Source organism: Lepisma saccharinum, chromosome 10, assembly GCF_977018435.1.
Source record: "Lepisma saccharinum chromosome 10, izLepSacc3.1, whole genome shotgun sequence".
Taxonomy (NCBI): Eukaryota; Metazoa; Arthropoda; class Insecta; order Zygentoma; family Lepismatidae; genus Lepisma; species Lepisma saccharinum.
In genome coordinates, this window is record NC_139238.1 from 32515126 (window position 1) to 32532189 (window position 17064).

General features: G+C 38.4%; 1 protein-coding gene across 1 annotated transcript in view; it reads right to left on the reverse strand.

The window, feature by feature from the left end:
• LOC145994314 (uncharacterized) overlaps window positions 1-17064 on the reverse strand; it is an 82035-nt gene that overhangs the window by 47523 nt on the left and 17448 nt on the right. Inside the window, exons 4-5 of the mRNA XM_083130417.1 lie at window positions 14603-14736; window positions 9315-9464 (exon numbers count right to left, since the gene is read on the reverse strand). Coding sequence (XP_082986543.1) covers window positions 9315-9464; window positions 14603-14736 — 284 coding nt within the window. The remainder of the gene's footprint in view (window positions 1-9314; window positions 9465-14602; window positions 14737-17064) is intronic.

The following is a 17064-nucleotide window of genomic DNA, read 5'->3' on the forward strand; positions in this document are numbered from 1 at the left end:
AAAAAATAATAATCTAGAAGTCTCGATTGTGATAACAGAAGAGATGGACGCGACGAAAAAACAAAAAAAAAACATAAGAAGATTAATCGATGCGGACAAGATAAACGATGATCAACATTTATGCAGAAAAGTTGAAACGTATTGTCACGATTAGTCGAACATGTCGCGAAAGGCAAAATAAAAAAAAAAATAACTCCTAAGTATAATTACAAAGCGACAACGCCATCGCCAAGACATAATTACCAGAAAATAACTGCAACCGACACAGTGAGAGGGGTCTTCATATTGTAAGGCCAGTTCATCTGCTTGCTATTAAAAAAAATAAATGCCGAACCTTGCAGGACACTCGGGAAGCCTTGAACTGTTCTTGTTGAAACTAAGTGACACTGCTGTGAAGTAAGTCGCTCGATAGTTTTTTAGTATTCAGTCACCAAGCCCGTGGTAGCCATTCTAGGTAGTTGAGTCGATATTTCACTGGAAATAATATGTTTTCCATTGTTGAAAAAAAAAGCAAGCTTCCAGTTTGAATGAATAAGCTATTTCGTCCACTCCTGTTGGGTCACCTAGCAAAAAGTTGAAAACAATTTCTTGAAGAGAAAAAAAAAATACTGTTTCTTGTCACCAAGCGTACGTACATGAAGAATATGCATGAGTTGATTTATTTATTTCTTCTTCTCTCTTTCCGAAGGCATACGCGCTTCTTATTCAAGAACCGGAATATTTGTGCCTTTCGAATCAAATTTAAGGAGGGAGTTCCATAACAAACATCTACTGAAGTTTTTAAGATGAGTCCCCGCAGAGTTTTTGCATGTCCTCTCCCAAGTTAGTGTCTCGTACTTGTGTTTTCGGTTTCCAGTGTGGACAGGTTAGAAACGAGTGGAGTGAATAAGAATCCCTCGGGCCTAATCCTTAATATATATAATATTGTCATTATTATCCTGCTGAAAATAATATTATGATAGCCGTCGCCATTTCAGAGTGGCAAATATTTAACTCTATTAATTCTTGAATTTTATTTTAGGTTAGGCATATTCAACAAATTCTTTTTTGATTACAATACAACAATATTTTACATTTCAACGTTTTCGTAGTCATCTAAACGTTTGAGAAAACCTTTTTTTTTTTGGTTACCGAGATGATAAAAAAAAAAAAGAGAAAATAATTGAATAATTTTGAGAACTTCTTAATATTGGACAGTGTAACCACTATGTTGTCGATGGAAACGAGGCAAGAACAACATTACCACTATGCTATCGGGGTGAACGGCATTTTTCCATTATCATTTGTGTCCACACACAAAACTTCGTGTCTGTCTGCATCCATACCTAGATCGAGAAATTCGAACCATGCCTCAGCCCCCTTGTGACTTATTTAATTCTTTACACTCATCAAAATATGTGCTTAATAAAATACCTCAATCGCACGAGCTATGGCATCCTCTGTAAGCATCCAAGCAACCACATGTATAAATTATAGTCTCCCACACATAATGCTCTTTCATGTCCAAATAGATTCGCTTCCTCCACCATCAGGGCAGTGGGAGCTCGTGTACCATGAGGGGTTGAATAGACCTAAAAATCGGTTGGGATGGAAAAAAAATAGATAGAGATCTTTCTCAGATCAGAATAGGCTTGTATTTGCTGTCCTCGGGTTTAAGAAGCCTAGTTAGTTAGTTGGTTGTTTCCCCCTGCACCATTTCAATTTTTGAATAATCACTTGTTAGTTATGAACGCACCGTTGACATCTTGTCTGATTATTTATGTGTTTGGGTTGAGGCTCCGTATTTGCTCGCAACATTTATTTTCTTCTTTTTCTTGTTATATGATTTTTACATTAGAAACAACAGATTTCCATTAACAGTATTTCATGTTATGGAAACATTTAAGTCTATACGCCATCGGGGGTGGGATTGCAACCTACGTCATCCGACAAAAATCAGGATCGGTATTGTAACATTTAATTGCTCAGGTCATTTTTAAATATGTACAGCTATAGGTAAACATTGTAACTTGAGCCCTCAGAGTCGTAGACCAGCAAAAATACACCTCTGTTAATCGCCTCGTGTGGGGAAGAGGGACAATTGTAGTTGTTGGTGTAATGCACTTCGAAGCAGACGTGCCCCACTTTTTCAATTTCATCAAAACAACCATTATTCATCCTCATCGTTGCCATTAGCCAAAATAGCCTCGCGTTACAATTTTCGTAGTAATCTCCGTTCGCCCCTTGGCTTTTCGTAGATTAACAAAAATCGTCTGAAGTTTGAACTCTCCATACTGTTGCAAGCTGTTTTTGTGATTGTCCGCCTCGATTATTCAAAATGCCTCATGTTCGCATATTCAAATACACACAAGTGAAGGGGGTTCATATCACATCAGTTATTTTAAATTGTATTCTCGGGGCCATGCACACATTTCCTAACATTGTTGATTTGTTGTCAATAAGTTGTGCAGGTACAGCTGTGAAGTTGTTAATAAGACCCAACACAGACAAGTCCCCCCATCATTGCTTTTCGACATAGTTGTTGACTATCAGTATATCAGTATAGAATAACATGGTGCCATTTTTCTGTTTCTGTTTGCCAACAAAGCAAATCTACAGACCACAGGTTCGAGAAACAAGACATTTTTTAAAAATTCTCCTGCGCATAACATGGACCACCTATAGCGATGATATAATATAGATCGATTTTAACAAATATAATTCAAAATTATGTAGTGAGATTTTGGTTTAGTATTTAATCACAACAGCAAAACAAACTTCACAACAGAAGTTAAGTGCATTTTGCATACATGCAGAAACATAAATTTACGCCCCCGAGGTGGTTGTTGGAAGACTATATACAATAAGACACACCGCCCCATTCTTTACAATAATAAAAATATTGAGTAAGTAAGCAGTGGAGTAAAATCCTTTGTTTCATTTTGATGTGAACAAAAATTATAGTTAATCTGAACCCCCTTGTCCAAATAAAAAATAAGCTCCGGTCCCATCTGGAGACTGCAAAACTGATATGTATGTCTATTCAGAAAAACCCAAAAGTTTTAACATCCATGCACATTACCGTACTGTGGCTGTTGCGCCCCACACCCATGTGTAATATTTTATTTCTCTTGTTGGCTGAACGCGAAGATGCTCGAGACTGCTTTCAAAAATTATTTTCGGCCTCGCTTCACGATACAGCCATATGCATGTAAAACTAGTATATCACACACAGGCAGAGGGGCAAAAGGTAACATTTCTCTCTTTCCCTCGCTTTTGCCCATCTTCCAGTGTTCGTCTAGATAGCATGACTAGCAAAAATATTGAAATCGAAATAAGAATTATCCGTTATGGTCTCCCTCCCTTCTTTGCATGCATGTTGCGCTGACATGTAAATAAGCGCTATGCTTTAATAAAAAAACAACCATTGTACAACTGTATAGGTCCTCGTCCATCTCATGCCAGGGACTGGGTATATCTTGTGTACAGTTTATAGTGGCATCATATTCCTTCACCAGATATCAAACTCGAGAGACTTGCAAGACAGCTCAGGTTATAACTTACTACGAGGTCTGTTTTTTTTTAAAAAAAATAATAATCGTCAGTCCATATGACAATACTTGCTGTTTAACCAACAGTATTCGAATCTCTGAGGGGCCGGGGCATTCCACATTTGCCTTTGCTAGAAAACGCAGTGCAATAAATATTCTTTTTAAGTTATGCAATAATTTTGACATTATATTCATGTCCATTCCCCAAGACTAGATTTATATACACAACCAACTCGCTCTTGCAAATATATTATCTGATGCAACATTGTGAAAAGTTCTCGTATGTTCGCAAAACAGGAAATACACGTCATAGCTTCCGTGAATCGAAAACAAGGTTACTGGGGGCACGCAAAATACCGTAAGAAGAATTATATATTCCAAATACATGCATCATCATTTTTCTCTTGCACAAATAGAATAATCGGGCTGAATTTCCAGTCTAAAACCACCATGTTCTGGCAGCAAGTATCAAAAACCTGTGGTAATTTTATTATATGATAGGAGGTGAGTGAAATGGTTGTTGCAAGTTACCTTTTAAACCCAGTACGTGTGTAGGAAAAACTGCGTATAAGCTGTATCACACTCTCTCTGTCTGTATGTCAGGTGGTCGTGTCGTTCGCTAGTTGTATGTCACAGCTTAACCCGCACTAGGTAATATTTTTACATGAGGTAAGTTGGCATACTCTGGTAGGGTATATGTTTCAAGCCTCTAGCTGTAGAGCCTATTTGCAAAAAAAATAAGTTTGGTAACACTACTCGTCGAAAGCAGCTCAAACAGTGTTGCTAGCTGTAGGTTAATTTTCCCGTTATACAATTGCAAGAGGTGAGTTGCTTATAGCCTATCTGGAAGGCTTGGTATGTGTGTGTCCATGGCTTATGTCGTAGGTTAATAAAATTTGCAATAGATCTTGTATGTATTGACAACCGTCAGCCCTTACATGTAATATAGTAGCCTTACTTATTGTAAGACATAGTATATATGTATGAGTAGGGGGAGGTTAGTTTAGTTCACGATAGATCGACCTGTCACGCTATGACCAATTTCTGCTTTTGAGTCACCTGTAAGGCTATATGTAGGTAGGTGAGGCAGCTTAGTTTAATTCAGGTTATTTTCACAACAGATCACACTTTAAATTTGCTCACTCTCTCTGTGTCTGTGTGTCAGGTGGTCGTGTCGATCGCTAGTTGTATGTCACAGATTAACCTAGGTAATATTAACTGTACTTCAAAAAATAAAATTTGGATGCATCTGATGTCGAACTAGAAACAAAAAAATCAAACATTAAGCATGCATGCAGATTAATTAAGCTGTAAATTTAAAATTTGGCCTCCCCCAAATCGCATTTCATACATACATACATGTGGAGGACCCGTGGCCCACCTCCCAAGAGGTTTGGTTAGCATGCAATAGATCAGTATGCTAGAAAAAGCAGATAATACGCTTATGCCTTATTTATATATAATTTTCACGGGGCGTACAATATTGTCAACGGTATTATATTTGAGCGAGCCGCTTGTCGCCTAAACACTACAGCTCACAGGTCGGGAAAATCTGACATGAAAGCAGATAATACGCTTATGCCTTATTTATATATAATTTTCACGGGGCGTACAATATTGTCAACAGTATTATATTTGAGCGGGCCGCTTGTCACCTAAACACTACAGCTCACAGGTCGGGAAAATCTGACATGAAAGCAGATAATACGCTTATGCCTTATTTATATATAATTTTCACGGGGCGTACAATATTGTTAAGAGCGTTAGTTTTTGTAGAGCTCTCTTTTTTCCATCTTTCCTCTATACAGTGAAGCTGTAGAAAACACAATTAGCTAACCTAGCATACAACATACCTTCCTAATTAATATGGATATTGTCACACATTCCTTTTATTTTATACTGTTGTAAATAGAAAAAATTATGTACGGTAAATGTTTTGTATATTATAGGAAAAAAATGCAAAATATCCCCCAATTTTAATTCGAATTTTATCGAATTTTTACATATTTCCACGCCACCACATATTGTCCTATTTGCTTCTTTTACTTGCCTTGCTTAATTAACTCTCGCTAATTAGCATTTTTTTGGAAGAAGTCAACTAGAACAACATATGGCGGTATGAGAAATATGTAAATTAAAGAACATTTTAGCAATATATGGGCCCTAGCAATTAGCTTTCTCGACTAAGAGTACTCCTTCAAACATCTTCTGCTGATCGTATTACTAAACGAGGACGTTTAAAATTTTTGGGTGTTGAAAAAGTTTGACCCTACTTTTTTATTTCTATTGTTTGCTAATAGATGGCGCTAATAGTACCCCCTCCCCTCCCCTCTCCCCTCTTCTCCTCTGCTGTATGACAAATAGCACAAACATAAAAATCAAGATTTTGGAGAGCAAAACATAAAATTTGCATGCATCTGATGTCGAACCAGGAACTTTTATCTTTCGGGGAGTCAACATTATTTTTTTACTCAGTCGTCATATAACATGAACACACGCAAAGATTCACATGTGCTTTTTTATTATTTTGTGTTCGGTAAGTACAAGTATATTCTTACATAAATTATTGTTTAATTTAATAAATTGTAAACTCAAAACCTGCTAAACTAACACTCCTTCTGTATTTCATTAAACTATTGAAAGCGAATGTTGCGTGCATGCGGAAATAACACAGAAAAAAAAACCGGATGGAAGCAATTTAAAATCAGTAGAGCAAGGTCAGTATTACGAGAGCGTAAAAACACGTGCTTCCATTCAACTTCGAAAAATAAGAATGAATGTGTGCATACAGAACACATATGCTTTCTTTTCACAGTTGTAAAATCATATAAATTGTGCATGAAGTAAGTTGCGGGAAGGCTCTTTTTTTATGTCTGTGTATATGTTGTACAATTAGGTACAAGTATTGTACAATTAGGTACAAATTGTTGTACAATTATTTTCCCCAGTTGTCCAGTTGGAGTTGGGGGCATAACACTGGTATTATTTGTAATCACAGTGCTTACTCATGTATTTTGTTTAATATTTTATTTCAAATTCACTGTCAGAAACTAGTGTTGTTAGTTTCTGCATGTAGGTTTATTTACTCTGTTGGTTGTCACTGTCAAGTTTTTAGTATTCGTACAGCATAAAAAGCTATAACCCCCCTCTCAAAATATATACATTGTATACGCCAAGATGCCCAATAGCCTGGCAACACATCATGAAAAAACATGCCAAGAAGACCCAGTGGGTTTATAAGTCAGTGCTGCCAATTCCTATTTGTAGGTTAGCTTAGCCAGTGAAAGATCATATAGTGGAATTTTCTTCGGATGGGTTGGCAAAACCCAAGCCTCAAACAAAACATCCAATAAAATTGCCAGATGTAAACAAAAAGCAATAGACCCCCCTCATAAAAGGCTACAGTAAACCCACAGTGTTGCCGACACTCTAGGCCCCCAACAGTATTGCCAGACATAAAAAATACATGGACCCCTCAGGTCCTTTGATGAAAATTTACAGTGAAAAAACCCAGTAGGTTAACAACACTGTCAATCTACGGTAGTGTTGCCAGATGTAAACAGAGGGCAATAAACCCCCCCCTCATAAAAAGCTACAGTGCCCCCCACAGTCTTGCCAACTCTGCTCTCAAAATATACATCATAAAAAACTACGACGAGCGCCACAACCTTGGTGATTTTTTCGAGTAAGAAGTTGGCAACACTGCGAGCCCCACCGAGCCCCACTTCCGGTTTGTGAACTCTCAAGCAAAATTGTCAGTTCTTTGCTTTTTAGGTTAGGTTAGACCAAAAACCTTGGTGATTTTTTCGAATAAAGCGTTGACAACACTGCGAGCCCCACCGAGCCCCAATTCTTGACTTGGTACCCGGACACTGGGTCTACTCGTATGCATGGGGGGAAAGAGCCTCCCTTAATACTCTCACTTAGAAATTTAGTGTGTAGCAATCCTATCACCTTTATCAAACTACCGTGCGTCCATTTCGATCTGCAGCCGAGAGATCGGGAGAAGCGTGGCGGGCGGCACTGACGGAGATGCCGACATTTGCGGCCTGAAATGCCCGCTTATTTTTATGGACATATGCAGACATTTATATAAATATTGGAAAACGAGCACTAACCTGTGTTATAAGAGTATGGTTTTAATTTTAGTAGCTTAGTGACTGTATGTGCCGATGATTTTGACACGCCCGCCTCTTGTGAAACACGGCGTAGAGGTTTGTTTGGAGAACGTTCTAACGCTGCACCAATATCATCGAGTTTTGCTTCGGTTAGAATCCGTCGTTTTTGCTTAGGTGTTTTAAAATTTAACGATACAGTTTCTCGTAATTTAAGGACAAGATGTCTAACCGTATCTCTGTGTGGAGTTGAAACGCATGGGAATTTCTGTACAAATTACCTACACACGTCTCGACACGAGTTTGTTTTCACGTAGGTACGTGTCATACATAAAAAAATCTTTGTTCTAACGTGAATCTTGCGGCTGGCATTCAAATCGTCTCACTGACACGTCACACATACACACTACAATAACACAAACAAGTAACTGCAAGTAACCAAGAATAACACTCTTGCGCACAGTACGAAATTAACACGCTCTTGGTTTACATTGCTCGCCACTATATTTACAACTCTGTCTTCATCTAGTCGCGAAGGAACAAAAAACTCGAGCTCGGAGATTTCGGATTGCAAGGAAGCTCACGAACACTATTGACTTTTAACGGTTTCTTCTACAGCGTAATCTTGATACAGTGTTGCACATTCAAAACCTCCAAACGATCCCCATCGGCACAAAACTCTTTCAAGGATATAAACTTAAGCAAGACGTTACTGGTCAAAACTATGATTAAAATGTTTTATTATCTGTGGCTCTTAACATCGTTTCTAAAGCGTATTTTTTTGTGTATATAAGAGCAGAACTTGGATGAATTACAGAAGAACTTTTGCGTGTTATAACACAGGTTAGTGATCGTTTTGCAATATTTATATAAATGTCTGCATATGTCTATAAAAATAAGCGGGCATTACAGGCCGCAAATGTCGGCATCTCCGTCAGCGCCGCCCGCCACGCTTCTCCCGATCTCTCGGCTGCAGATCGAAATGAACGCACGGTATATTGTGCTATTGAAGAAAAAATAAGCATTTTCAAGTTCCACGAAACTGCAGAGGGGGCTTTTGCCCCCCCTTACCCTCTAATCAGAGGGTCTGCACACGCCTATTAGTCTTGTATAACATAATGGAAACCTAGTTAAGCGCTAAGGACTTGAATGTGTATGAAAGTCCTCTCATCGTTCGCTTGACGCTAGCGGTCTATTTTGTACAGTCAACGGCAAAGATAATGGTAGGCAAATTGTCCACCGCTATTTTCACTACTTTCTTATTCTTCATCGTGTGTTGTTTTATGGAATGAAACTGTGTTGGTTCGAAGCAGACATTGTTCTCTGCTTATTGACGTCTTTATTTCAATTCATTGTCACATTGTGTAATACAGAACGAATGAAAATGGTGGTGGACAATTCGCCTACTGTTTCTTTCGCCGTTGGGTGTACACCGGTAGATGGTACTTTCCCTGTACTTTTTATGAGTGCCACTTCGTACGCTAGACGAAGCATGGCAGAACTGGCAATAAAGCGCATAGCTTGAAGTTTAACCTGTCACCATGGATGCCTGCAGAAAATTTTCCAATGGGGGTCAAAATCGAGTAATGAAAGTTTTGACCAGTCAGGTAGATCGGACAGAAGGATACTGAGAAAGAGAGATACGTTAGTAAAAGAACGTCATACTTACCCCACGCTCCGTATGCGCCAAGAATACCGTTCATTCGAATCTCGGCGTGCGATTGTTGAATTTCACAGGAAACTTTATCAATTTTCACATAATCTTTGCCATCTCGAGTTTCAAGACCGCCTTCGAAGCTCGTCAGAAGACGTACGTCGGCTGAAATCAAACAAAACTTACATTCCCATTGCTTTACAAAAATTATTTAATAACTTGCAGATAATTCTTACATTCTCTTGTATGTTATTCTTTCATTTTCATTGTTGTACAAACTATTCTCATGTTTTTCTTGTAGTTCAACAGTTATGTATGAACTTAAATGCTTTACTTATAATTTCAATTGTTGTGCCATATTGTTTAGTATTCTGATTGTTAGTCTTGTATTCCCATTGCTGAAAAATTATAATAAATAACTTACATGTTATTTATACAAAACCAGGTACAGCTGACCGCTCAGTAGATGATCCCTGACGGAAATGAAGTGACGTAGCAGCAGGCGACTCGACTATTAGGGTCGGGGGTGTGCACCCTGAGTGAAAAACACATGTGGGGTCGCTGCAATCGGTGCAGCGACGCAAGTCGTTTAGGGTTACCAGAAGTTCTCTTTTACACGGACAAATCCTGTTTTCCGGGTACTAAAAATGCTCCGGGCGGCTTTTTAAAAAATTTGGAAATGTCCTATTGTTTGGGTATAGACAGCTGCTTAACTTCAAGATTAGTGACAAAATGTTATTTATAAACAATTGTTAATATTGTTTCCGTTTTCAATTTCAAAGTAAAGAAATACAACACTCTCAGTTGCAAGCGCAAAGAAAATAAAATTTTCTTGCAACAAAGAAAAATTGTTGGACCTTTGCGTCTCTTCTGTTGTCACCGCCGCGCCGCGTGAGGTTTCGATTCCAAAGCATTTGTGACGTCTACCGTGACTCTTAGTGAGCAGCAAGTTTCTGACAATAGGTAAGAATCGATTCGCAGCGGCTTACTTTGATTTGAGTTTCATTACAGAATTCACAATTAAACAGTATTTTTTTTTACTGCCGTACTCTTAGTTGTTACATGGCAGTGGAGAAGTGAAATTCTGTCGATCAGCGATCTGAACCATGCAAAAATGCAAATGTGTTTTTAGTGACGTCTGACAAAACAGGTTTTTTTACTTTAGGCCTGGAAGAAAAAAACTCTGAGGCAGAATGTCAATTTATGTTATTTTTTTAAAGTAAGGCAATGTAGACATTTGCCTACAATGAGGCCTATTATTAGTTATACGCAAACGGTGTAAAATTATTTTGTGATCTATAAGCCCACCAAAACACCAGTAAGCACAAAACGTGTGTCTTCGTCTAAAGCTAACAACATTTTGCAATCTTTTTTAAAGTTTGTCACCTGGTAACCCTAAAGTCGTTGCCGTATATTCTTTTAAAATTCTTTGAAATACAGTCTAAATAATGCACAGGATAAGCAATACAAAAGTATTCTGGCCACTGAAAGAAAAGCAGCAAACTAACTGTTGCTGCGGACACACGCTCTGCGTGATTGACGCAAACCAACACCCACGCACTTCGAAAAGCCGTAGCGGAAGGTTTTCTGCTTCCCCTAAAATCTGCAAATAGACCGGTCCTTCCTTTCACACCCGCTCCCCGTCTCCCCTCGTTTGGGGATCTTCTCGTGAGCGGTGAGCTGTACCTTTACTCGATGCCCCCATTTTTTGTCACTGGACTCGTCCAAGCAGCGCATGCGCATTTAACCCTGATGGCCGCGCCTAGAGTAGACGGACTATATGGTAAACAGTTATGGTATCGAATACGAAGAATCTCAGTATGAAAAAATGCACTATTATTATGCTAGAAGTTAACGCCATAAGAGGGAACTTAGAACGAAGTTATATAACATTTGAACAAGAAACTTGACATCATTATTTTTAGTCGCTATAGCCTCTGTAACTTCAAGCGCTGCGATTTCTATAATTATATATATATATATATATACAGGGTGTCATTTTAATGGCGCCCACGGACCACGGAAACGTATAGAGGACATAAAAACAAACAACTTTTCTCACTAACATTTTTCTCGTTGGTGCGTCGCTTCGACGCTACAGTCGTTCGAAAAAGCCTGTTTTGCCGCCTGAATGCTGGCAACCACACACAACATTTGATTGCATTTGTGACGTCATATCCCGTCGTGAAGCGATGCGTTCCAGGGTTGCCAGGAACACACATACTCTGTGAAAAATGACATAGCTACAATCAGCCACATTATGTACCGTAACACAAAACGAGAAAACACGTTCTGTAACCTAACAGGAAGTAAACAAACGATACGAAAAGTGGTAGAAAGAAAATAGAATTCAAGTGGAAGTGGTCATATCGAATTTTGTCTCAGCTTCCATGTCAAATATTTGCAAATCTAGTTACCAAGTTGGCATCTACAATTTAGTCTATCCACTTCGTTCTTCTGATACTAGTTGTCTGTGACACACTGAACAGGTGACAAAATACAAATGAAAACTCAAAATTCCAAAGGTAAGCAACAGATAATACATTGTATATTCAGAGCATTGTGAGGCAAGTGGCAAAAATGATTGAAAATACAGGGGTATAAGTAGTAGTAATACAAGCTCTAAGACGACTATGTGCTTATCTATGCACCGGATACACATGTAATAGTTTGCAACTGTGAACAGCGCAGTATATTTGCTACTGATTCATCATTACATTGTTACTGTGGTTGTACGTGTTCTAGCCGTAATGTAACAACTTGAACCTCGGATACTTCCTTTATCAGCACAAAAGTACCGCATGGCATCTGGACACAAACCTGTAGATATCAACCTTGCAACGAGATTTGCGAATATTTGACATGTAGTTGGGCGTAAACAGCCACGTGTAAGCTCTAAGTCCAATAAAATTTATTGTTGTTGATATTTTAGATGTAGGCTGAGACAAAATCCGACATTGACATTTCATTTCGAATACGTTTTTTACCATTTCTCACATCATTGGTTCACTTCGCCCTTCCCCTGAAATGACTGCTGATCTTCTGACTGGTAGGCTATGATGTTCGGTTTACTGGACGCGTTTCTCGCTTCGTTTTACTGCTAATAATGTGGTTGGTAGTTTGTCATTTTTCACAAAATTTGTGTGCTCCTTGCAACCCTCCCGTGCGCTGTTTCGCCGCAGGATATGACGTCACAGGTACGATCAAATGTTGTGTTGGGTTGCCAGCATCCAGGCGGCAAAACGGTCTTTTTTGAACGGCTGTAGCATCGAATCGACGCACCAACGAGAAAAATGTTACTGGGAAAAGTTATTTGTTTTGATGTCCTCTATACGAATCTGTGGTCCGTGGGCGCCATTAAAATGACACCCTGTATATATATACACACACACACAAACAGGGTGTCATTTTAATGGCGTCCACGGACCACGGAAACATATAGAGGACATCAAAACAAACAACTTTTTTCAGTAACATTTTTCTCATTGGTGCATCGTTTCGGCGCTACAATCGTTCAAAAAACCCGTTTTGCCGCCTGAATGCTGGCAACCACACACAACATTTGATTGCATTTGTGACGTCATATCCCGTCGTGAAGCGATGCGTTCCAGGGTTGCCAGGAACACACATATTCTGTGAAAAATCACATAGCTACAATCTGCCACATTATGTACCGTAAAACAAAAACGATAAAACACATTCTGTAACCTAACAGGAAGTAAAAAAAATGATACGAAAAATAGTAGAAAGAAAACAGAATTCAAGTGGAAGTGGTCATATCTAATTTTGTCTCAGCTTATATGCCAAATATATTTGCAAATTTAGTTACCAAGTTGGCATCTACAATTTAGTCTATCCACTTCGTCCTTCTGATACTAGTTGTCTGGGACACACTTAACAGATGACAAAATAGAAATGAAAGAACTCAAAATTCATAATATAATGTACTATATACAGAGCATTATGAGGCAAGTGGCATAAAATGGTTGAACATACAGGGATGTAAGTAGTAGTAATACAAGCTCACCGATGACTATGTGTTTATCTATGCACCGGATACACATGTAATAATTTGCAACTGTGAACAGGGCAGTATATTCGGTACTGATTCATAATTAGATTGTTAGTGTGGTTGTCCGATATTGACACTTCATTTTGAATACGTTTTTTACCATTTCTCATATCGTTGGTTCACTTCCCCCTTCCCCTGAAATGACTGCTGATCTTCTGGCTGGTAGGCTATGATGTTCGGTCTACTGGACGCGTTTCTCGCTTCGTTTTACAGCTAATAAAGTGGTTGGTAGTTTGTCATTTTTCACAAAATTTTTGTGTTCCTTGCAACCCTGCCGTTCGCTGTTTCGCCGCAGGATATGACGTCACAGATACGATCAAATATTGTGTTGGGTTGCCAGCATCCAGGCGGCAAAACGGTCTTTTTTGAAAGGTTGTACTGTCGAATCGACGCACCAAAGAGAAAAATGTTAAAAGATGTTTGTTTTGATCTTCTATACGAATCTGTAGTCCGTGGGCGCCAATTAAATTACAGCCTGTGTGTGTGTGTATATATATATATATATATATATATATATATATATATATATATATATATATAACGCTGGGTAATCAGATAGTATTATATTCTTATATATATATATATATATATATATATAAGAATATTATACTAGCTGATTACCCAGCGTTGCCCGGGTATTTATTTATCCCAATCTTCTATTAGACAGGAAAATAATGAATTCTAACGAACTAACAAATGTAACTAATTTTATTTACATGTATTTAAAAGTATAAGTAGAGCATTCAAATTATAAAGTAAAATCTTTAACAAATTCACTATAATATTAATTTAACCCAAAACTTGTTATAAACAACATTTTTAGTTTCACTTCCAGGAGCAAGAATAAATAAATTGAACGGCATTGGGAGTGTCACTATTCATCTTAGCGACTCCGAAAGCTATGGATTCCACACTAATATCGGTCGTTTTACATGACACCCTCCTTACCACCCCCTAGGGGTGCGAGGAGTGTCTTACCCCCATAGTATTTATTTCCAGATTGTACGTCATATGTGTACCAAGTTTGGTTGAAATCGCTCCAGGCGTTCGAGAATTTTTTTTTTATATATGTACATGCAATTTTATATATATAGATAGAAGAAGATAGATATGAATGATTCAACACGCAGCGTTGCCATATCAGCTATACAGTAAATTGCCAGTTTTGATAACAATATAGCAGAAGATTTATACTTATTGCTAATAACGAATATGGAAATTGTATACTCACTGGCATTTATATCGACTGGGCCTTCCCCTTCTACTTGCAGGAATAGGAAAGACCCCTTAGCCTTGTAGTAGCCGCTCACATTTGTGTATGGGAAGTACATGTTCAGGTAGAATCTAAGATTCTGGGGATCAACCCTGGAAGAGAATGATGGCTTCGATAAGTCGAAGGCTGGGACGTCGACACTAGATGGACGAGGGTAAATGGACTCTAGTTGACCTTAAAATACTAGTACCTCCTTAAAATAGGCTGAGTGAGAGATATATATATAGTACAGTTAGACACACACATGCTGACAGTCAAAGAGAGAGAGGCAGAGAGAAATAAGTGAAAGTTTGATTGATTGATTTAGTTAATATTACCCAAGATGAGGATGAATAGTGTGATAACATGAGATGGAGGAAAGGACAGTCACAAACATCACATTCGTACAGGTCCCGCAGAGGATTGTTCTGGCCGTGAGATCAGACGACAGAGCCTCGCTAGACTGCAAATACAGCCCATGGTGAGCTGCGTGGGTGTCTTCACCACTTACAACCAAGAAAGAGAAAGAGGATAGGAAGAAGGGGAAAATTGGAAGAACAAGTAAAGAGAAAGAAATGGAACGAAACAAAGGCATTATAAAAGATGAAAGCGGGAAAGGAGAATGGAAGGAAACAAGTACAGAGAGAGAGAGAGATGAAAATAAAGAATGAACGAAAAGGTAAAGGAATAAATGAGAGAAGATGATGCGAGGAAGAAAGAGAAAAAATAGAACAGAGATAATGAAAGAAAAGGACAGAGAAAGAAAGAAATAAGAGTAATGAGAGAAAAGGAGGAGGAATAGAGATATTACAAGAAAGAGAATGGCAGAGGATAAAAATAAGGAAAGAATGAGAGAAGAGAGAGAGAGAAGATAACAAAGAAGAAAAAAGAGAGAGAAGATAACAAACAAGAAGAGAAAAAGAGAAAGAGAAGAAAGATAACAAACCGAAGGAAATAGAGGGAAGGCGAAATAAAGATTGAAAGAAAGAGAAAGAGCATGACAGAAAAGATAGGAAAGAGGGAGAAAGAGGATACAGAGAAAAAGAGAGGAATAACAATAAAGAACAAGAAGAAAGAAATTAAAGGAAACAGAAATAACGAAAGTGAAGAAACGGAGAAGCCCTTTATCACTGCCTGTTGTGCCTGTGTCTTTGCTTTTGGAATTAATTCCAGCGGGGCTTTCCCTTTTTATTCAACACACTGATAATCTTTTTCTATTATATACAAAATTTTCGCTTTCTGCACGCGTCTACGATTGTATATTATCTATAATTTTCATCGGAAAATGAGTATTGTAGCTATCCCAGTTCGCTCCACCAAATTTACAGTTTGACATGCGCGAATACTGGGCACACGTACACTCAAACGCAAATGAAACCGTATGTGAATTTGTTCATCACAATTTTTACTTCATCTGCTTTCCAGAATGCTGTACTCATGAATTGAAATAAAAACGTATTTGCAATTCTCTTCCACAGATCAAAAGCAACCCTCCACTGAGCACACGGGAAATAACTTGGTGCACCCTTGTGTCTAGGCACGTAGCCAGAGGGAGGGCTCTGGGGGCTGAGCCCCCCGCCCGAAATCCTATTAAATATCTAATTTAAATACGTAGTTGCTTCCCAGGTGGCGTAGTGGTAACGTCGTTGCCTTTTAATCGAAGGGTCTCTGGTGTGATTCCTGGTGGGGTCACATAGTGGTTCAGATTCCAGTTTTAAAATGTAGGTTCAGTCCCGGTTAGCCTATCTGTGCATAAAGTAGACTTATAACAACAACTCAGCTAATTTAAATAGTATACAGTGGTAATTAATTTTATTTCCTTAGCAGTATTAAACATATTGTATAATAAGTTGTAAAATACTGAGAAATTCTTCTTCAGAGCTTCTACCCCGCACTTCTTCGTCTTCAAATGGAGGTTGCTAATAAGAAATGAGCCCCCTCCCCCGAGATAAAATTCTGGCTATGGGCCTGCTTATGTCCAATCGTATTAACCTTTCTGGTGACGCAACTTTTTCTGGCTGGGTGCGTCAGTACCTGCACTATTTGTGGACTAACACAAGTATACTAACGTTTTTCTTTTTCGGCTACTGCTTCAGTGAAATCACATCATTGCCATGTTATTTGTTAAAGTAACAATCACTACTTTACACAGAGAACTCGAAATGCATGAAAGCGAATTTTATGCACTTTTAGTGCATCAAATGACACACCTAATCGTGTAATCTTGGACTATTGGAAATTGTCTTCGGATTTGATACACTTTTACTGCATCAAATCGAATATCGACTGTGGAGTGTGTCTTTTGATGCATCTTAGTGTGTCGATTGCCCATCCGATGGGATTCATTTCTTTCCTTTTTCAGTCTCTCTAAGAGAAAGAGAGAGAGATTGCAAGAGAGGAGAGAAATATGTGTATTTGAGATAGGATCATCTCTCTCTCTC